The following is a 23,479-nucleotide window of genomic DNA, read 5'->3' as shown; positions in this document are numbered from 1 at the left end:
AAGAAAAAAAATTAACAAGTATGCAGAATTTTCCACTAGTTACGCGACAAGAGAATTCACAAATAAAAATTTTTTTAAACTCACGCAGTCAGGTTTTGCATACAAACTTAAAAATCAAATAGCGCGCTCAATATAGGTTAAAAGGCAAAAAAAAATCGTGCACTAACGTTTACTATCGACGCACAAGAGTTTACAATTTATTTTTAAAAAAAAATCTAAGCTTAGTGACACAAGTATCCAGCATTTAGCTGGGTCACCCAAATTGAAATGCGAATAACCCCCTTAATGTGCGTGCACAAACGAAAAAAATGCGTGCACAAAAGTGCACTAACGATGCACAAACGAATGCACTCAAAAAAGTTGGAGTTTTAACATTGGGTGACCCAACGTTTAGCTGGAACACCCAATTTGAAATTGGAATTTTTCGGTTATTATAGGTGCACAAACGAAAAAAAATCATGCACAAACGTGCACTAACGATGCACAAACAAATGCACCCAAAAACAGTTGGAGTTTTAACATTGGGTGATCCAGGTAAATGGACCTGTTTTCCCAAAGAGTTTTTACCCTTCGTAGTATGAAGTATTTTAAATATTATCTATACAAATATTGAAAAATAGATTTTTTAATTAACAACACTGAAACAGATTTTTTTTTAAATACATATTGGCAACATTGTCGCTTAACATGTTGTCGAAAATGGCGGACGGCGTCGATATAGATATCTATAACGAAGACAATGAAACAGATTTTTCACAGGTAGTATGTATACATTTTAACTATTATACCGTTTATAAGACACCTAAACCACTTTTATACAAAAATTAATTCTGAGCCCCCACAACAGATCTTTAATAATAGCGAAATCCTCTGTTTTATCGGCCGGTTGTCGATTCTTCCCTTAATTGGCATAGTCGTGTGACTGCAATGTAAATTTACGTGAGAATCATTCCGCAACGTTGCACCCGTTTTGACGTATTGGAATTATGCTTTTTAGGATGAATTCGCCGGCGAAAATGTAGACCTTTACGATGATGTTCTCTCCGCCCCACAAAGCAAAACTGACGATGGTGACATGGCGCCGCATCAACCGGCGACCCAACATCACCCACCCGAAGAAACTAATGGCGGTGGAGGATACCACGGCAATAATAGCAATCAGGGTCACCACGGACACATGGGCCGAAGGCATCAGCTTTACGTGGGAAATCTGACATGGGTAAGATTTTGAACCTGACTTGTTTACCAACGTTGTATAAAAATGGGTAAATGTGCCAAAAACCAGCATTCTCTGACGAAGAGGTAAAGATACAGTACTCCATATAGTCAAAAAAAACACCCAGTAATTTACATTTTCATATATTATGTTGATATCACTATGAACTTAAATAGGTACCACACCAGTTTATGCAATATAAAACACTAATAAAATATATTTCATTACCAATTATGGTAAAATCATAGTACAGTACTCTCTCAGTAATCCACCGCTCGATTATCCGACAACTACTATAATCTGCCGTTATTTTTACTAGTTAAACTCACAAAATCATGCTCTATAATTTGCCGGTATTCGTATGTAAAATTCAGTAGTCCGCTATGTGCCTATATCAGCTATCCGTTGTCGTATTTAACGTAGCTGAGGCATGGAACAACCTACCAGGACGAGTAATAATTTTATCCTGAAAAAAAGCTGTGGCCCTCGATGAATCAAGATGATGACAACTGGGAACCGGAAGACTTAGTTCCATTAGAAGAATTGATTCAGAGGGCGACTGAAAATTCAGAGAGCTAACGTGAAATGTTTTAGAAGAATAGATAGCAAAAAGTTCTGAGGAGTATGCGCCACTTCCGACTGAAGACGAGCTCATAGATACACCAAGACGCTTGGATTCTGAGAATGAAGGCAATAATTGTCAACCGACCGCAGCTCATACAGTCAAATCAGAAGATGCACTAGCTAGGAAGGACTGGCGCGTTACCATTAAATGGGTAGTGGAAAATAATGCAACCGTCAACACATAGGTACATTCATCATGGTGCATGAATTACGAAATGACATAATCTTCCAATCATATTCAGAAAAAAACTAACAACACTGAATAAGTGGTTGCGTTAAGTGATTTACTGTTTAATACAGTTGAATTGGTTATTACGATCACAGAAATAGTGAGATCTCGGATGTAATTAGGATATATTCTTTAACATTTTAGTTTATGATTTTCTCCATAATAAAAATTATTCACTTTTATAATGAGCTACTTCTCGGGTATACCGAGCAAAACTGTTAATGTGTCGGATCGTTATGGTGAAATACACCTACTGTCACTGGTCATTGTTGCGCTTGCTTCTGTCATCATGTTTAGTTTTCATGAAAAACAATTGTATTGCATGTCTATATAATTTTTGCATTAAAATATGTGAATTACGACCCGCTTTCAAGTATTTTTTTGACGAGTAGAGTACTGTATCATTATCGGTCAAAATATTGCTTTTGAAATATAGCTAATTAGTGACCAAAGAAAACTATACCCTTTTGAAAATAAGGTTCGGTAGTTGGGGCGGGTAATAATATATACCGGAAGGGGGGGCAAACGGGATGAACCAATAAGACAGGAGTTATATTATGTTTAAAGATAACCTCGTGAACTTTGCGACCACGAAAGGAATGCGGCAGCAGATAAATTCGTGCCATAACTCTTATTTTTGTTTTTACAGTGGACCACTGATGAAGATATAACTATGGCAGTACAGAATCTCGGAGTAAATGACTTCATAGACGTAAGATTCTTCGAGAACCGTGCTAATGGCCAGTCAAAAGGTTTCTGCGTGATATCTCTTGGGTCAGAAATGTCAGTTCGCATGTGTCTGGACCGAATGCCCAAGACAGAACTACATGGACAAAATCCAGTTGTCACATTACCAACTAAACAGGTATATATATTTTTCTTTCACGAGCTTTAATTCACCTTCGGAAACATCATTGATCCGTATGCTTATCGAAGTATGGTGATTTGACAGACATAAGACGAGCATATTTACATGCAATTTAAACAGGCCTTTGAACCGTTTTTTTTTTCGTTCCGGCTCAAGTAAAAAAAAAAATACAGTCGAACTCGGTTATTACGATCACGGATATAGTGAGATCTCGGATGTAACGAGGAAACGTTCGTTGACATTTTAGTTTATGATTTTCTCCATACATTTATTCACTTTTGTAACGAGCTACTTATCGGGTATACCGAGCTAAAATATCATCAAAAATTTTCTTAAAACTGTTATGTGTCAATCGTTTAAAAACATTTCAACCCTAAGCAATAAAATCCGACCGGACGGGATGCCGCCGGGAACGGATTACATTTACGACACTAGCTAAGTGTCTTAAGTAGCTACCTAATTGGTGTTTTCGCTGACAATATTGAAGAAGTATCCACGCATATGGTTTAGATTGCATGTAAAAATCCAAGGTTTGTGAAGTCAGTAGGTACCTACCAGCGTTCATTACAATAAAAAACTATTCTAGTTTATGAATGCCATGCTTGTTTTGGGGAAAAATTCTAATTGTGTATTTTTGTTTGAATTGCGACTTTGTGTTATGTGATCGCTCATTTAAAAATACCTATTCTCTGATACAGTAAAACCTAATTAATACGAATTCCATGGGACCGAAAATCGAAAAAAAATTCGAATTACAAATTACGAAATGTATGGGGGGAAAATATTAAAATTTTGAAAAAAAAAAATTGATTTTCATTAATTCTGATCATAGATGTGCCTACCGAATTGGGTCATAAAATATCAGGATTATTTGTATTACCATCATAAAATACGTAATTTTTGATGTTTTAAGAAAAGTTTTCACAATTTTCAATGACTAGCTCATGAAATAGTGTACTTTATTACGATTTATTGAATATTTTTATATGCCAGGGACTCAAAAATTTTTCAAATTACGAAATTCGAATTAAAGGTATGGTTTTATATGAAAATAATGTTCAAGGGCCTTTTTTTTTATATGAAAATAATGTTCAAGCGCCTTTTTTTTCGGGTAAAAATTTCAAATTACGGCAAATTTCAAATTATCAGTGTTCTTACTAACGAGGTTTTACTGTATCACTAGTAACGCTCATAAAGAGCAAATTCAGTCAGTCCCATCTTCCTCGTAATAACCAAGTTCGACTGTATATCGGTTTGGTTCCGGTTTTCGGTTCAGTTCCGAGTGATTAATTTTTAAATGTTTTTATTTGTATTAAAAATTTATTTTCTACCATAATTTAGAACATTTTATGATACTTGTATAGTAGCCCGGTGCCAGGCTCCAAAACCAATGGTTATGCTGCACCGTAAGAAGCAAGATGGTTCTAATGTTATATTAATTATTTTGTTAGTGTTAACTTTTGGCCAGTTGCAAAACATGTGAAGAAATCAACATATTGTGTGGAGCCGGCATTAACTTAGTTGTCCGTATGTGACTTACGTAATCAAACCAACAAATCTAACACACTTTAAATGACAATCGGCTTATACAGGTGTATTCCCAAGGCCACAAAGGCTTCAATAATATATTATTAACGTTTGTAATAATGTTATTACTAGATGCAAAGCCTGAAAGAGGGCACTGCTTGTATAATGAGTCAATTTAATATTTAGGAGGAAAGATTATCATCAAACTGTATTTAAAATTAATGGTAGGGGGGAGTGTTACTTAGAAATTTACTACATTGTAAATAAGGTTTAATAATTCAGGAGCAAAACAAGAGAGAATGGGAATGGGGGGCAAGCAAGACAGCCCGATACAAAAGGCTCGATGTAAACACTGTCGACAATAACGATCATGAACAATATATAAATCAGCCAATCCTATTTTTTAAAAATTCTGATTGGTTGAAAATGTCAAAAGCCAACACTGATACACTTATTTAAACCCTACATTTATAATACAGTTCAACCCTGATTTTACATGCTCAGAATCACATTTTCCCGCAAGTTGTGTGTAGTTTCTACAGGTCCATTTCATTTTAGTACATTTAATTTATGGTTGTAGGTTTTTATTTCCCGCATTTTACGTCTAAAATTCAATGAAATGCGTGGTAATCTTTGAAATGAATTGCAGGCGCACACTGCAATGCCCAATAACACAAATCGATTGGTGGCATTTTTTTTATTTTATCCAATTAGGGGTGGTTACTGTTTGTGTTCAATTTGTTGCTGACATTTTTCATTCTTATTGTTTACAAAACTTTACATTCTATTGGATTTTTTTATTGTCAGATATTTTGAATAAGAGACCACAGAAGAAATGGTTTACAGTTTGACATAATTATATTGTAACATAATTTCAGGCATTGAACCAATTTGAAAGCCAATCCAAGACCAGGCCTACTCCTCCCGGTCCTAACAGCCAAGGAGGAATGAGAGGACCTCATCCTAGTGGACCTCCCGGACCACAACATCAACACCCTGGAGGTGAATTTTTTATATCATCAGCTATGTTTATTTTTATCAATCTACAAAATGTAATTCCAATAATTATATGCACCAGTCACCATAATATGGCGCCTCCTTGAGACATAATATAGATAATTGGTTGTTAAAGATTCTCTTATCCACTATTTAGAGCAGTGATTCCCAAATTTGTATTTTGTAAACAGTAATAAGTAAATGGCTGATGAATACTCTTGCATAGTATGTATTTAGATTATAGCTTATCAATCTATATTATTAATGTTAGCCGGCTCGCAAATCACAACTCGCCTCGTGTGCCTGACCGCCATAAATCAAAACTTCCGAGAACGGGCACCCGGTGTTCCATGATACAACCTTGCGCATCTGCCCAGCGATATCGACATACGCCGCATCGCGGCTGCTCCGAACGCGGTGACAGTCTGGAGAGAAATGGCCGATTGTGCGGCTGTGTGCATGCGCGGTGTCGATATTGGCCAATGTCGACATGCAGGCTCTGGTCAACGCAACTCGACGCATGCAGCAGCGTCGCAGTTGCATCGGCCAATCTGCGAAGCTCCATTTGATAACGTTTGTTTCTTGGTTTATGATGACATCACATCGACGAATTCGTCGTAAGACGCATGTGGCGAGTTCTGATGTGCAAGCCTTCTTATGTTCATTTTGAGGAAAACATTCAATTTGGTTCAACGTTAAATGTATATGGACATATTATTTAAATAATGTGGTTTGTTTTCCAGACCACTACTTTGGTGGGCCGAACAATAGCGGAATGGGTCCAGGTGGAGGCATGGGGCCCGGCGGGAACATGGGTCCTGGAGGGGGTATGGGCCCCGGCAACAATATGGGTCCCGGGGGAGGTATGGGACCTGGTGGCGGACAAAGAATGATGCTGCCCCCGCCTCATCAGCAGAACATGAGAGGCCCTCCGCCCAGACACCACCAACCGCAGAGACTGCCTATGCAGGTAAACCAACTTCTTCACTTCATTCGTTCTTGTAGAATGATATATTTACTAAATAACTACCTAATTGAAAATATTATTAACCTGTAAAATGTTTTTAATCAATACATGAACACCCAACAGGTGAAAGCATTATCATAACGATTTGAGTTTTGAAATACAATATAGTGAAAACTTGTAAATTTCAAAAAACGTATTACAGGGCCCTCCGATGCATGGACAAGGTGGTCCAGGAGCTCCACGTTTTCAACATGCTCCGCAACAGTGGGGAGGACCAGGTGGCGGGCAGGGACCGCGACCGGGACCTCCACCTGGACCCGCCAGACCTCCGGGGCCTGCCCCGCCTCCCATGCAGCACCAGCCTGATCACCACCCGCATCATCACCCACAGCCTCCACCTTATGTAGTGAGTCAATTCATTATTTTTCTCCTAAATTTAATGTTACTTTGAAGCTTAAATCTTTGATATGCAAATAGAAATTATAAACCAACAAATATAGAAAACCATTTTTTGAAAAGTTGTCTTCGAATAAACCGATTTATATTCCAAAATAGTGTACACTGAATGATTCACACCGACATGTATCATACACCTCTCCCTTTCCTCTAAAACCACCCACAATAAGTACTTTGTCACAATTTTCAATGAACTGGCTCATGAAATAGTGTACTTCATTACGATTTATTGAATATTTTTATATGCCAGGACTCTAAAATCAGTTCGAAATACGAAATTCGAATTAAAAGTATGGTTTCTTATGAAAATAAAGGGACTTTTTTTTCGCGAAAATTTCGAATTACGGCGAATTTCGAATTATCGGTATTCTTATTAATGAGGTTTTACTGTAGTTGATAGAATTATTTATGGGATCGACTGATTTCGCTTGTTATTATATCACGTGAGAACAATAAAAACAAAATTTTTATAATTCGAATATGTATTTATATATTTTGAAAACAGATATTTTATACAATATAAAAAATAAAGATAGGAACAAATCGAATTGATGAGTATAATATAATTATTATGTATTTCACTTCTAAAAAAAATAAGTACACATTAACTGTTATTTCGACAATAGTTACACAATTTACTTGTACAAGTATATCGAATATTAGAAATCTTTATCGACATAATTTCGCTCATGTACTTGTTCGGGCGCGCTGCGATTTTTACGATTCATAAATCATACCGAAACGTCATTAAAAATGTACCTAAAAATCCACTGAGTGGCTCTAGCTATAATAAAACATTCCTTTTAATTTTACAGCATGTGAAAATAAACAAAAAGATCGTAAATTAAGCAACAGAGCTTTAAGAAATTCTGTCATACATAATAAAGCACGCTTGGAGTACATACCGCAGAGTGAAGCGGCCTCTATGATACCGGATAAGTGGTAGACACTTGCGCCGATGATTAATGTTCACACGTTTTTTAACACCTACACAGAAAGCACACAATCGTTAATGTTATTGCTTAACTATATTTCAAAAATTGATTCTGTCATGGTAGTCATAAAAACAGGGCACAGAGCATAAAGCGACATCACATGCTTCACACATAATGTTCGTCATTTTTCTTTTTTTATCTTTAGTAGTTGAAGCAATACACACACGACATCTTCGATATGGTTTTGTTTTATTTACTGTTGGAGGAATTTTACGGGGTAAATGTCTTAGGAGCTCTGTTTTTAAAATTCTTTTTGGGTTATTAGCTACTCGAGTAGTTTGTGATGTCGATGGTCTTGAGGCACTGCCATATGTTTCGATTAATTGTCGGATTACGTTTAATTGAAATTCAGCTAAACTAATTTTTTTACCGGTGATAACTTTGTAAAGAATGCTACTATTTAATAAAAATAAATCTATGATGTGGAATCCAACCTTTTTATACCACTTAAGACTCTTTCGCATACACGAGAGGCTGCTCAACATCATGTCAGCTTTGTCTACCGTGCCCATATTTTTATTATAATCCACAACGCATTGTGGTTTTATAATGGGTTGTCCTGTGGCCCTATTAATTTTATCTGTCGGTACCATGGAGTCATCGTGCATGGTACTGATCATATGCACTTCCCGCCTATCATGCCATTTTAACACGAGCAATGGGCCACGGTTAAGAGATTTTACTTGTCCTTTCTTCAGTTTATCAAATTTTGGCATTGACTTTCGTGTTTTACGTACCGTGCCGCAAGCATTTGTCTTTTTTTTATGTAGAAACTGAAATAATTCTGGGCTGCTGTACCAATTATCACAAAATAGTTTATGCCCTTTACCAAAATAATCCTTCATCAAAGTGGTGACAACAGCCCCAGATATTCCTAAAAGTTCACTATCACTTATTTCGGTTTCTACACCACAATAAATAATAAAGTCTAAAATATAACCGGTTTCCACATCACAAATCACAAATAATTTGATTCCAACCTATGTCTTTTTGACGGTATGAATTGTTGGAATATTAATCTCCCTTTAAAAACAATGATACTTTCGTCGATGCAGAGATTTTCGTTTGGTAGCATTGTTTCTTTGAATATTTTTCTGCAGTGGTCAAGAAGTGAGCGCACTTTATAAAGGCGATCTCCAGTAGGGGTTTGGGTATCAGAGTAATGTAGCATTTGTAGAATCAACTCATACCGATCTCTTATCATAGTTTGGCCAAATATTTTAGAATTTAATAATGGATCAGCACTCCAATGTTCTTCAATTGTGAGATGGCGATTTCTTGTCATCAACATTGATACAGCATAAAAAACATACATCTCTTCTGGGCATGTATCATACCAGGCATGGATCCTTGCATTCGGAGTGTGGGCCTGTGTCTTATCTCTTAGCATATGGTTGTGGTAATTATTTGTATGGTTAACTATGGTATTCATTATTGTTTTTAAGAAAATGACGAAAAAATTCCATTTCTGTGGAATTTTCATTGAGCTGTACACTAGGGTTAACGCCTGAGTTGAAACTATCAAAATCGTATGTGATCGGCATGAAAGGACCCGCAGTCCACGATTGGAGTAAACTGTCTGGTGCTGCACTGGTAGACGGTTCAGCCACTCCTTCATCACTGCCTATATTGGAAGGCTCGTCAACATCGTCGGGATGTTCTACTAGCGCAGCTTCTTCATTATCACTTTCCATCTCATAGTCCGAATCCAAACATTCAACGTCAGGGATAGACATTTTTATTTAAACACTAAATATACTATTATAACTTAACAGTTTTGAGGAAATTTAAAGTTTTAATTCACTACACAATAATATTAAATTTTAATCTTAGTTCTTTATTCGACTGAAATGAGAAGAATTTTAATCATCACTTTCCTTGAAATAAAAATGAGTGGCCGTGAATTTTGATAATCTATTTTACAGTTTTTAATTTAAATTTAAATATTTTACTGATTATTATTTACCTGTTCTCAATTTTTCGTATGTATTTCCATACAGTACAAAAGATTTATTATAGGAATTTTAAATTATTTATGTGTTAATAATTTCGTTTTCACTTTACAGCCACTGATTTAATTCATAAAATCACTTTTCATTTAAAGAATTAACGTACATAATTAATTAATAACAGAATGGCGCATCAATAATAATTTTATAGAAAACCGTAGAAAACTTTGAAATGTATCAATCACAACACGAAAGCAATCGACTGTTGAAAATTATCACCGCAGTAGCCGATTTCATGTATGAGATCATATTGCACAATTCGCGCCGGCGCAAATTGCGCAAAAGAACTAGTGGTAAATTTTGAAACCAATCATTGGAAATCTGTTTTACTCCAATATCGACAGGGTATGTGTCTTTGCTTGATTTCGAATTATTTAAAAAGTCTTATTGAAAAATATCAAAGATGTCAGTAAAGGAATAACCCAGCTAGTTTTTCAAACAAATTTCGACTGTGTTACTCGCAGAATGACGAACATATGGAGGTAGAAACTTATGGGCACTTCTAGATGCCGTTAGCGGGACGAGGGTTAAAATTTATTTTTTATTTTCATACGAATCCATATGTCCATCATTCTGTAATGTCACAGGCACAGAGAAAGGCAAGATCAAGTAACCACGTTTTGTCATCTAGTTGATGATATTCTGTTACCTTCTTATAATACTGTTTAATTTCAGATAACATATCTCTGAATCTTTTCAAAAACTTAACCTGACTAAGCCACCTTACACGTATGCAACAAAAGTTCACCATTTTCCGATCCACATTCTTCTAATAGTGATCGAAATTGCATTCTTTGTTAAAACTTTACCACGAATTGAATTCACAATTTTAAAAACAACCTCCATCACGTGATTCAGGTTGAACTCCTTTGAACATAACACCTGCTGGAGTATAATGCAATAATAACTGAGAAAAGTTGGTATTGCTTCATCATCTTTACATGAAGTTAAAACCCAACATAATTCCCTATTATAGCAGGAGCTCGATCATTCGTTACCGATACTAGTTTATGAATAGAAAATCGAGTACGAATAATATAGGATAGGAATAATATAGTTTTCTGGTTTGTTTCTTCAGTGGTAAAACTATTAATAATTCTTCTGAAGCATACATATTACATATCTTCAAAAACCAATCGAATAAAAACGCATAGTTATGTAATATCCTTTTAATCTACAGACTCGTCAAATTGCAAGGATAGGAATTTACATTTATTAATGTTTTCCTGTAGAATTTCTTCCAAGTTTAAGCTCATCACTTGTATTTTTAGCATGACTGTATTTGTTGATAATGATGTGTCATTGATTGAAGACATTATTTTAGTTTTATTTTCAAAATTTTTAAATAATGCCTCCCTCCGGCTTACAATAAAACCCTCTTTCCATATTTCACCATCTTCAAAGGGTTTCTTATGTTTCATTAACCACTACTACCAAAGAAGCCACGGTAGCTGTCTTGGATTTTTCATTAAACTTGGTGAGAAAAGACTTGACCAGACTATTGTGATTTCAATTGTCTCACTTTATTTTTATGCAGCTCAGTATGTACCAGGCAGATAATTTCCATCATAGTTTCCATGGACGGTTCGAAAATGTCTTTCAATGTTGCCTCTTTTCGGAATTGATACACTCGAAGTAGGGTACAAATAATACAAATTTAATATATTTTTCTTTTGCCATAGTGAAAAAATCCTCTTCCCATTCATTCATTGACAAGAAATATAGAAGAATTCACGAGAAATAGTAGAATATATTATTATGTCCGCAATCAACCAAAAATACCATCGCGATCGACGCACTGGCCATCCCTGATATATAGGTATGAAGGGCCTTAATTCACATTAGATTTGATGCATTCACATTTCCCGACAGTACGAAAACCGTTCGGAGTCATACATTGGTCGGTGTATTGGTATTAAACGGTATACAGACAATGCAATCAATAGTATCTTGTGGTTTTCAACCAATGAGATTTTATATTGTGTTTGCCCATACTGATGTGGGCAATATGCGATTCTCATTTTTAACCAGTTCTATGCCTTCAGCGAGCTTTCTCACTCGTGGTCGACAGGCCCCACATGAAAATTTTTGCGAGTTATCTCGTCCGACTTTAAACTCAAATTACTAGCCACTGTTGATTGATTTGCATAATCTAAAAAATAGTAATAATAAAAAAATCTGCGGCCTGTCAGATACTGCCATAGTAATATTGTCAGGCATAGAAAAGGTTTAGAACGTCTCCATAAGCGCAGCAAACGTTAATGGGAGGAGGCCAGCTGTTTGATATTTACACTCTAATCATATTTGTCATTTTAGTTCCAAGGCCCCGGTCCGGGTCGTCCTGGAGAATCTCGACCGGGTGGCGGCCGTCCCGGAGATTGGGGAGGGGGTGTAGGCGTTCGTGGACCTCTGCAACAGCCCCCCCATCAGCCGCCGCATCAACCGCATCAGCCACACCACTTCCCTGGAGGAGCTCCCCCGCCCCAGCAACACTTGCAGCCTCAAGGCCCCCCAAGGGGACCGCCCCCACAGCACATGCCCCCAGGTAGCTTTCCTATTTTAATATGAACATGGTAACAAAATTTTACTTAATTAATTCGTCAGATTTAATTGATTTATTATTGTACTATTGTAAAATGGAATACCACAGAACTGGGACTCACTGCCATAAGATACAGGCGCCGCATACAGGGAGGTGGAAAAGGTTCATTCATGTCTAGCAACCCATTTCAATTAATCACCATTTAGCGCGCACCTCCCCCTTGTTCCTGTCGCCGTGCTTCCCCTTATAAGCTATCCTATGGTGGTGAGTCTCTACTCACGTGTCATTAAATCCTTTTTTTGAGAATTTGCTCGAGAAATAGCTTGAGAATAAGATATTGTGTTGTAGTGTAAAAATAATGTCTTCACTGTAACTACAATACCGTTTTTGAAAATATTTACGAGATAAAAAAACCTTGTTACCTACTGCACAAGCATACAATATCAATTAATTAATATTGTATGGATTTACGTAAAAGCCAACCCACCTATTAAAAGGTTTTTGACAATACATAATACAGTGAAACCTCGTTAGTAAGAACACTGATAATTCGAAATTCGCCGTAATTCGAAATTTTCCCGAAAAAAAAGTGCCGTAACATTATTTTCGTATAAAACCATACCTTTAATTCAAATTTTGACCAATTTTGACAATTATGACTTTTGTAAACTCAGAGTCCCTGGCATACAAAAATATTCAATAAATCGTAATCAAGTACACTATTTCATGAGCCGGTCATTGAAAATTGTGACAGACCTCTCTTAAAAAATCAAAAATTACTTATTTTACATATTATTACGAATAATCCTGATATTTTATGACCCAATTCGGTAGGCACATCTATGATCAGAAACGAAATTAATGAAAATCAAAAAAAAAAAAAATTCTAAATTTTAATATTTTTCCCCCCTACGTTTCATAATTCGATTTTTTTTCGATTTTCGGTCCCATGGAATTCGTATTAACGAGGTAATACTGTAATATAGTCGATCTGCTGTTTTTTACAGCAAGTTATACGCACAATTTCTACACCGTATTGATTTAAGCCGATAACAAGTAAATTATTGGTTCATGATTCTGAAACTTCAGAACACCAATTAATTTGTCGCATTTTTTTAATTCAGCTGATTGCAGAATTGCAGTAAAGTGGTGATTTTACTTATGCGATTATTGCACTGCAGTTAAAGGCTCTAGAAAGAAAAATGGAAGTTTAAATTCTCATAAAATCTTAGCAAGTCAACAAAAATGTACAATTTTTTTCTTGTATGTACATATATATATTATTATGTATGTACATAATTATCTTCCAAAGAAAGGTATTCTAAAATGTTGTATGTGTACATACAAATAAAAAATATGTAGAATAGTTTTTTCAGAAGTTATTATATGGTTGTTTTTTTTAATAAAACGTACTTATTCCACTTTTAATCAAGAGATTAGGACCGCTTTCGTCCGCCTCAGAGGGACATTTTCAACTCAGTTTTGAAAATGTCCCTCTGAGGCGGACGAAACCGGTCCTAATCTCTTGATTAAAAGTGGAATAAGTACTACAAAAAAATTGTGTTTTATTAAATAAAAACAACAATACAATGCAGTTCCACCATGAATTGACAGTTGACAAAATAAAAGAAATTAAAGAAGTTATTATACCTGTAAAAAAATAAGACATTTCTATTAACTTAACCTTATCACTGCCAGCCAATTTTTACCAGGTGGACACTTGTAGGCCAGCTATTTTTGGAATAAAATAAATCCCTTAAAAAATATGAAATAAGAACAGAATGATAAATATTTCTGAAAATTTACCAAATCAACATGTTTATCGTGAATATTTTCACACTAAAATGATAAATATTGTTTAGAAAACATACACAAATAGTTTATTCAGAAATTATGATGTTTACTAGAACTCGCGAGTTAACTCGTCCGTGGCCTGACGCGACATACATGCTTTGGCGAGTTAACTCGTCCGTGGCACTGATCAGGTTTTTTTTTTAGGACATTTGACCAAAATGGCTGGCAACTATCATTTTTTCTTTGTGTGATCATCACACAAGTATAATCACTGCTATTTTGAATGTACAAATTCAATTCGGTTAAATGAGATCATCATATTACAATATCTCAGCCTAAATGCATAAAATCTAAAATCGAGTGCGATAATCATTGCAAGGAAAATCACTCTCCTTTGATATCATCGCATGGAAATATCAATATTGAAATTGATATTTCTATCAATGATCACATAAGTACATTCACGACTTTACACCTTGTAATATATTATTTGAAAAGTATTGTCATTGTAATGGAACACGTGTTAGTTCCTCCTGGAAAATACTGGTTAAGAAAAAGGAATCGTGTATATATTAACAGGCGTCATCGTTCCAGGAGTAGCAGGCGTGGGGCAGCCGGCTCCGCACGTGAACCCAGCCTTCTTCCCGCTTGCCAGTGCCACCGCAGGAGCTGGCCCTCCGCCGCAGGCCCCGTCTGCCGCCCCTCAACTTCTCCCGCCACAGGGACAACAGTACCACTCCAGGCCTCAGCCTTACCAGAGACCACCCGTAAGTCATGCTTCTATCCTTACTCCACTTTTGTACACCAAAATTATAGGCAGTTAACTTTTAGCTTAGTCACACTCTAATACTACATGCATTTTTCCCTGTAAGTAAGTAGATAATCAGTAGCTCGGTAGCTTCATAAGTACACATATTATGAGGTGGCTATTAAATAAATTCTATTTTTCATAGAATAACTGAAACTTCAAGAAGTTACATTAAAACTGCCAGTTACAACAAACTAAAGGTCATTTCAGCACTTTTGATAACTTAACATCTTCTAACAAATTGCACCCTATCAACAACGCAACATCACGATCACGGTCAAATAGTCGAATGTTATTTAGATATTTCCTTGTAATATAAAATGCTTTTGGCAGTCATCAGTGGTTGCATTGAACCAGGAATTTTTTCCCTTCCTAAAAATCAATTTACCTCAAAGTCCAATGCGATCACAGAAAATCGGTAATTGCCTTATGAATTCAGAAATCTCAGATTATGTAATGGCTATATACAGCAATGTAAAAAAAAAATAACAATTTTAATTCCCAGGGGGCGTATGATGGTCGAACCGAGGCTCCCCTAGTCCCCCCTACCCACATGAGTGAGCAAGAGTTCGAAGAGGTAATGGGGAGAAACAGGACAGTGTCCAGCAGCGCCATCGCCAGAGCCGTCTCCGATGCGGCCGCTGGGGAGTATGCGAGTGCCATTGAGACCCTCGTCACTGCCATTTCCCTCATCAAACAGAGCAAAGTATGTTGTTTGCCAATTTTATATGATTCAGGTAAATACAGTAAAACCTCGTTAATACGAATTCCACAGGACCGAAAATCAAAAAAAAAAATTCGAATTACGATTTATGAAATGTATGGGGGGGAAATTTTTAAATAAGACTTTTTGTTCAAGGGAATTTCGAATTATCGATGTTCTTATTAACGAGGTTCTACTATAAATGGAATGCTTCTCTCTTTGCTGACGTCACTCAACCATCCTACCACGGCTGCCGTATACGATACAATATTGCTGGTTTCTTCAAACTGATCACATTCCGGCATACTATATATGGTCACTAAATACAATCCTCAGGGAGCCACCATCAACGATCTGGGATGAAACAAGAAAATCTGTGAACAACTTGGGGACGTGTGGTCGTCATATGCCATACTCTGGCAAATAGATGCAAAGAAAATTTTATTTCAAAAATGACATGTAGGTAATTTCAGCTCACATTAAAACCAACATGATAAAACCAAATGTATATTTCGATATTTTCATGCACAGGTCTTTTCATTTATCCATTAGATTGGAAATGTAATAACTTTATTTTAACCCGATAAGGTATCCAATGATGACCGTTGCAAGATTCTAATTTCGTCTCTACAAGACACACTTCACGGAGTAGAGACCAAGAGCTACGGCTCTGCATCGCGGCGGGACCGTTCCCGGTCCCGCGAGAGAATTCACCGACGCACCGGCCGCAGAGAGAGATCCGCATCACGGTATCGTGATCGCAGCCGGGACAGAGAGCGGGAAGAACGTGAACGGTAATAACTCCAATAAACCTGTCGCTAGAGAAGTCCTATAAGAACCTTTCATCATCATTGTACCATATCCATTTTTCAACAAAATGAAGTGTCATTTATACCCATTATATTTTAATTCTATAAATTTTAGTGAATTTTGAATACCATAAACCGGTTGCTTTCGCCACGCAGAGACTAAATGTTTTTGAAATGATTGGTTTCTCATTACATTTATATTGCTGAAAGTATTTTGGGTCGGACCCCATAGGTTATTCAGAAAATAGTTGAGTTTAATCAATCTCAAATAGTAATTCCATCTGTAACTCCAAATTTGTATAGTTCGGAATACATAGTAATCTAATTTTAAAAATCCAGGCACTCCAATGAATACTTGAGTAACCCTCATTGCATATCATTAAAAACAACCGGAACAAATACTCTTTCAATTCTACACATATGTATCACCTTGCCATCATTTTCTGAAGTGATCCTGCACATTGATTTACTAATGGATACTGCTTTAAATTTAGATTTTGACAATAAATCAAAGACATCTAAACAAGTTTGTAATATGCACACTATTGCAATGTAGCTAGAATTATTTTTTGACCACATACAATATTATGCAATGTATTGTAAGTAAAAATTATCATGTTAGATCCCAAGTGGAACATAATATCTATGCTTCACAGAGTGGATTAACAAACTTTTTAACGAGGAATAGTTAGCTATTCGCCCAACCCATTGAGGCCTGTCACTGGATCAAATACACATTAAAAACTATGCAGTTTGACCAGCCGCGGGTTCGAACTCGCAACCTTCGCATTTATAGAAGAACAATCGCCGCTCTACAGTAGGCACAGTGTGACATATTAGTAGGCATTACATAAACTATGTTTTATTATTAAAAGTATGTACAAAAGTAGAATGCAGAAGATCTGCTGCATCAGAAATTTAAATTAATTTATTTATTGTACCAGTCGTGCTTCTCGCTGGAATGAACTTTTTTCAACACTTTATCATTTTTTAAATTGTCTCATAAAGTTCAAGTTAATGAATGCTAAATAAGTTCAATTTGCAGTACAATAGCGCCCGTACCGTAGACTCCTGCATGCGGCCTCGGTCATGCAACCAAATATTGAGAAAACACGGTCCAAAGCTGCGAACTTTCCTGGTAGACATAACATAATATTGTATTGAATCAATTTTACTAGATTTGGTACATCGATGTGTTGCTCTTGAAAATGTTTGAATAATTGGACCCACTTGTCAACTAAAGCTCAAATTACATTGGCAGATTGTGTCTGGCACGATCATCTGCCACGACTGTCAAAATCTATTCTCTATGTATTCTTTCTATGTACTCTTTCAAGTATCGGGAGCGATCGTGAGTAGAATGGGATAATTTCTATTTTCCGTCGTCCCGATCCAAGCGAAGATTGCCGAGAACGTACGAAGATATAGAACACCGCCCACTAGGTTTGACAGCTCAGTTTTGACGTTAATTTGCGCGGGAATACTCTTCAGTGTTGCCACCAATCTAACGAAGAAATAGTTTTCGGTCAACCTATATTTTTAATAATAGCAACACTAAACCAATCAAAAACAAGGACCAAAGCGATTGAATCGTTGCGTGTAATTGCAAATACATAGTGTAAAAACGTTGGCCACGACGGTCGGCGTGGAATGTTAGATGTTGGATCTGTGTGTCTGCCAATGTAATTAAGCCTATACTCGATTTGGGATATGAAAATATTTATATATTTTCACAACAATGACAATTTATTATTAACAATCGTTCATACGCGAACAACAACCGGGACAACATGCCAAACTGGCCGGGATGTATGGTAAGCCTATGTATTAGTAAAGTAGGACAACAATGCTGTAAAGATTATGAATAACGGATTTTCAATATGCAACTTTGTTCTCTGCAATGTCCATTAGTATGTCAAATGATCCTGTAGTTAACTTTTCTGAAAAAAATTGTAATAACATTTTCTGCATTAAACTTTACACACTTCCGAAACACTATTGTAGACAAGGATAACAGTTTTTTAATGCTGCAAACCAGATGAAAATAAATGCACGTTTCTATCTACATTGTACAAGATATCGGTTTTAAAAACCTACGGAGCTGTACTAAGATTTATTTAAAGGTAAGTGAGGTATGATATTTAGAGCGTAATTCAGATATATTGATACTAAGTTAGCCTCAACTAAGACACTCTAATAAGAATAATAACAATAAACATGTCACATGTTTTTCTCTCTTCCTCTAAATCGCCGATTTTGGCAGCATTAAGCATTTAACTGTTGAACTTATGTGCCTAAGTATGACTGACTATGCATTACGCTCTTAGATTAGACGGATCATTTCAATATATATTTTAATATCATTCATCAAATCCATCGCACAAACTGAAGAAAAGTACAATAAGTAATCATTAAATATTTTTTTATTTATCTTTTAAGCCATTTTGTCCAAATTCGGTATATAATAATTGACTTTCACCATTGTATGAATAATTGTTGTCTCTACCAGACTCCCCTACAAGCAATCATACTTTTATTAAAATATTATATTGTTTACTACATTACCTTTCGATATAATATTATATTTTAACCACAGTTTAAATAAATGTAGGTATTCATCCAATGGTGAATTAAAAGTGGCGATAATTAATTTTACTAATGCGGATACTTGTTAAATATTGCATGTATTAACATACAAAATTGCTATTTCAAAACAAATTCACGGTGACCCCTTGTTGGTAAAAGACTTGAAAATGGCTATTCTGACCATTTGTCTTGTTAAATTTTCAGATACAGGGAACGATCTAGGGAAAGGGAGAGAGATCGGGATAGGGACGCGTAAGTATTTGCATACACCAAATAAATGTTTCGACTACTTTTATTTAGATGTGTCCACAATGCATTTACTAAACGCCGAACTGTTTAATATTTTATTATATTGTATCTCGTGTATGTGCTTCATTTTTATTCATCTCATTCCACATTCATTATACATACTACACTCTTACCAAAACCAACCGTCCATTTCTATTCACAGACTGTTTTCCCATTTATCTATTCGTATTTACTCGACGCCTGCTAAACTCATGCTACCGTATCATTCGAATATGTATTCACACATGTTTTATATCGGGGCATGATCACTCTACACCTAGGCCATTGGCGATCACAAGTATACTGTCTGCTGTCCCGAGAGCCAATACAATTTCACTAAATACTGTCTCGTTGAGATCATTACAGCCGTGTATTTGCCAGAGGTCTAGCTGCTGTGGTGGCAAATTTAATGTCTCCTGCAATGCATTAATAGATCTATTTAATTTGACTTCAATCATAATTATTTTATTTCAAATTAATCCTTGAAATTCTATTTATTTTTTTATTAAAATCCGTTGGTTTCTTTAACAATACATAAGCATTACCAGTAACAAATATCTGCATAATGCGGTGGAAAAAACATTTTAATTTTCTTACGTAACATCCCTGTGGGTTGCAAGTTTTTCTGACTGTATCCTAAAAAAAGAATTCTGTGCGATATTTAGATAATAACTTTTCTCCTTTTTCAGATATTATAGGGAAAGTTACAGAGACAGAGAAAGGGAGAGGTCTCGCTCACGAGGTGATAGAACAGATCATTACAGAGCTCATAGCCGCGAAGAAAGGTAATCCTTTGCTTGCCTAATCAATCGTTAACTACTTTTATTCTTTGGTTTATTATTACATAGTTATCCAAAGTTTTGAGTAAACTCTTTTGATGTAGTTTTTTTTTTTTGTAAGTTTTACAGCATACATTTAATAAAAAACACAAACTCGATTCAAAATAAATTAGGATAGAGAAATTTATTAAGTGATCAAAAAACTTGTACAAATTAGTTTGCATAGGCTCTGTAAGTGATAATTAAAACTGTTTAATTCAAGGGTAAAAGTGCATTACATCATTTTTGAGTACCCCCAAATCATTCTGACAATCTCAAATACGAGGTTCTGCACTTTTGCCCTCGTTATATTATCTCGTGACCATTTTGCCATGCATTTTTTACACATATGTATTTATTATTTGGCTGACTGAGAAATTTTGAGATTATTGCTGACTGTGACCGGTTTTTAGTAGGTTTGAGTCAACAAATATAATGTGGCCAATATGAATCACAAAAAATCATGTGTCTTCTAAATCGAAACGCAGTCGTTGGGCAATGGATGAAGATGCAGAATATATATTCAGGATGCCTAAAGTTTGAATATTCTCATGTTTCAGATTCATCTCAATATGACGAATGTTGAATGTTACACATTTTCATAATGATATGAAGTAAAATAATTATTGTATTAAATTTTATAAATATGGCGACACTCGGAACAGCCGTTAAACGAACAAAAAATATATAAAATTTATTTCTGTTATCTACTACATAAATTAATATAAGTAAATATTACCTCAATTGATTAAAATCAGCTCATGTCTTCTAATGTATCAAAATGCTGTGTCCGATTGTGTCATTAAAAAAGTAGATCAATATTGCTTACTACAAATCAGTCATCTGCGGTGGGTCTGTTTGACTTTCAGGATAAAGCTATACAAATTAGTTGTCCTAATAAAATTAACCAAACAATATCTTCATTTTGTCTTCTCCTCATTGCTTCCAAAATACTACACGTATTTTCATATAAAATTTTTGTTTTCTTAGCAGTCCATACATTTTTTACTGAATCAAAAAGTACATTTTTTTTTTTAAACAATGTCCGATCCTAAGAAGATAATATATGGGCCTCCATAGGGTGGAGGTTGTACATATTAACAGATTTTTGTTTTTACAAATGAATGTTGGCCACTTTCTCAACCTATTACGTCCATACTCTGGTCCAAATACATTAAAAACAACATGTGAATATGCCCAACCCGGGACACTCACTCGACCATCGTGGGTGTTGGTTTAATTAGCACTTTAAATATGATCGTCTGTATTGTTTGACTTTTGTAGTTGATGACTTTACACACCTAGCCAATGACATAAATAATATGTATTTTCCTTTCAACGTCAACATATTATGACAATTATTTTATTTTTATTCTCCCAAATGCATACATAGTAGAAGTTATTGACTAAGTTGACTTGAAATAGTCAACATATTGCAGTGAAATACACATTGAGGAAATCCAAACACCATAATGCATTTGTCTCATTCAACATCATCAATCAATATGGAAAAAATTTCAGAGTTCGCAAATCTCCCACTGAAGTAGGCGCGGGGGCAGAGTCCCTCCCGGTCGTGGAATCCGTCTCCAAATCTCGTTCCGGAGCCGCTGCGTCTTCAGGAACAGGAAGTTATTATGAAGAAAGATACCGCGAAAGAGCCGGTGGGGGCGGCAGCGGTAGGGAAAGAGACAGGGAAGTCCCCGCTGACAGAGAGAGAGAGAGGGAACATCGCTCCAGACACTAACTTGGCTTTTGTGTGTTCCATCGCTTTGGCTATTATTAACAGGACAAAGATGTCCACGCGCTCCTTGACTATTGCCACTTTTGAAACATCGAGTGTTCTCATTTTTTTTATCGTGTGGCCCACAATATTTTTCTTTCCTCGGTTATATTTTGTTTTACGTGTTATTTTTTTTTTCAATCTTGCTCATTGTAAAACCAAGAAAATATTGGAAAAACTGTATTTTTATATTTCAAACTTAACCTTTTAAGTAGGTCATTTGAAAATATCTTTTAATATACTTTTTTTTTATAGTATAAATACGTACCCAAAATTTTAGGTTAGATTGCAAGTTTTGACGATTGACATTAAATTGTCGGGAGATTTGAAATCTTTTCGCTGCTTCTATAGTGAGCCAGCAATTCCATTACTTTTTGTTTTCATTTCACTTTGTATTAAGAACCTAGTATGAACTTATGAAAGTAAGCATATTGCAAATCAATTAACTCCTAGAATTAAGCTTATTGTTATTAGGTGTTAGGGAATGTCGGATTCGGATTTGCAGCTGAGCGCTGAGAAGACTGGAAGAATACGAAGATTGGCGAAACATTTCATTTAATTAAAACCAATGTAATTTCATTTACTCTTGTGTATTTAGAAAGTAAAGCTATATCTTTATGAAAAACCTTCATTGTATTTTACTATTGTATTTTTGTTTTATTGTTTGTTATTTGAACCTTATTAGTATGATTTTATAAACTTTTTTTTTTATACCCCCCTATCCGATTATCGACAATCGTATTATATTATTATGCGGGAAAAAAACTGTTACCTTTAAGAAGAGACAATAATACTAACTAACACTATTCAATCTTTTTACATTGACAGTTTGAAGCTTTCCATTCGATAATTATTTATTTCTCTCCAAACTCAACTTGAGCTTCTAAACAGTCAATAGTAAAAACATTGGATATAGAAAAAAAAGCATTTGTGTTTTTCTCAATTTATTGAGAATTAACAGATCAACAATGTACAAATAATCATATTTTGAAATACCTAATAGCTTATTTCATCAAAAGCAGTAAATAATTTTTGTCTCTGTTATGTGATCTTACTATATATTTATAGGTCCTATTTTATTATACTTACCATACAACCCATAAACTTGCAGAACAAATGAATCATCTATTTTCACCGTGCCTGTGCAGCAGTCATTTTTTTACACACCAGTTTAAAAAAAAAAATGGAAGCTCGTCCTGCCCAATAATGATATAGAATTTTTTGTACTCTGCTATGGGTGGAAATATATTATTCAAACGTATTTCTGCAAATTTTATCTGAGTACCTACCTACATCTAGCAAAGAAAACAATATTTGTTATTTTTTACATAGGTGTTATATTTTTAGTGATTACCTTATTCGCACTAATATATCGAGCATTCCGGCACCGTAGAGCGCAAAATCACTAAAACTAGCAACATTAGTTATTTTGTAAGTATCGTACAAATAAGATGCATTATACTA

General features: G+C 35.4%; 1 protein-coding gene across 11 annotated transcripts; it reads left to right on the top strand.

Annotated features, from left to right (window-relative positions):
- The first annotated feature begins 689 nt into the window (after positions 1–689).
- On the top strand, positions 690–22,640 carry Cpsf6 (cleavage and polyadenylation specificity factor subunit 6). Of its 11 annotated transcripts, none has more exons than XM_085960852.1 (13): positions 690–759; positions 998–1,219; positions 2,719–2,934; positions 5,343–5,466; positions 6,204–6,430; positions 6,630–6,833; positions 12,204–12,432; positions 14,818–14,990; positions 15,537–15,737; positions 16,323–16,528; positions 19,334–19,381; positions 20,107–20,202; positions 21,757–22,640. In XM_085960852.1, exons 1-13 carry the CDS (start codon positions 700–702, stop codon positions 21,977–21,979), a joined length of 2,229 nt encoding a protein of 742 aa, XP_085816978.1. In that variant the 5' UTR covers positions 690–699; the 3' UTR covers positions 21,980–22,640. The 11 variants fall into 11 exon arrangements, with proteins under 11 accessions (XP_085816978.1, XP_085816976.1, XP_085816977.1 ...); XM_085960850.1 differs by having other exon boundaries at positions 14,803–14,990; XM_085960851.1 differs by having other exon boundaries at positions 690–762.
- Positions 22,641–23,479: the final 839 nt, after the last annotated feature.

Source organism: Rhyacophila brunnea, unplaced genomic scaffold, assembly GCF_057557595.1.
Source record: "Rhyacophila brunnea isolate RB1 unplaced genomic scaffold, BYU_Rbru_1.0 scaffold_12, whole genome shotgun sequence".
Lineage (NCBI taxonomy): Eukaryota > Metazoa > Arthropoda > Insecta > Trichoptera > Rhyacophilidae > Rhyacophila > Rhyacophila brunnea.
This window is presented reverse-complemented; position numbering and strand designations above follow the sequence as displayed.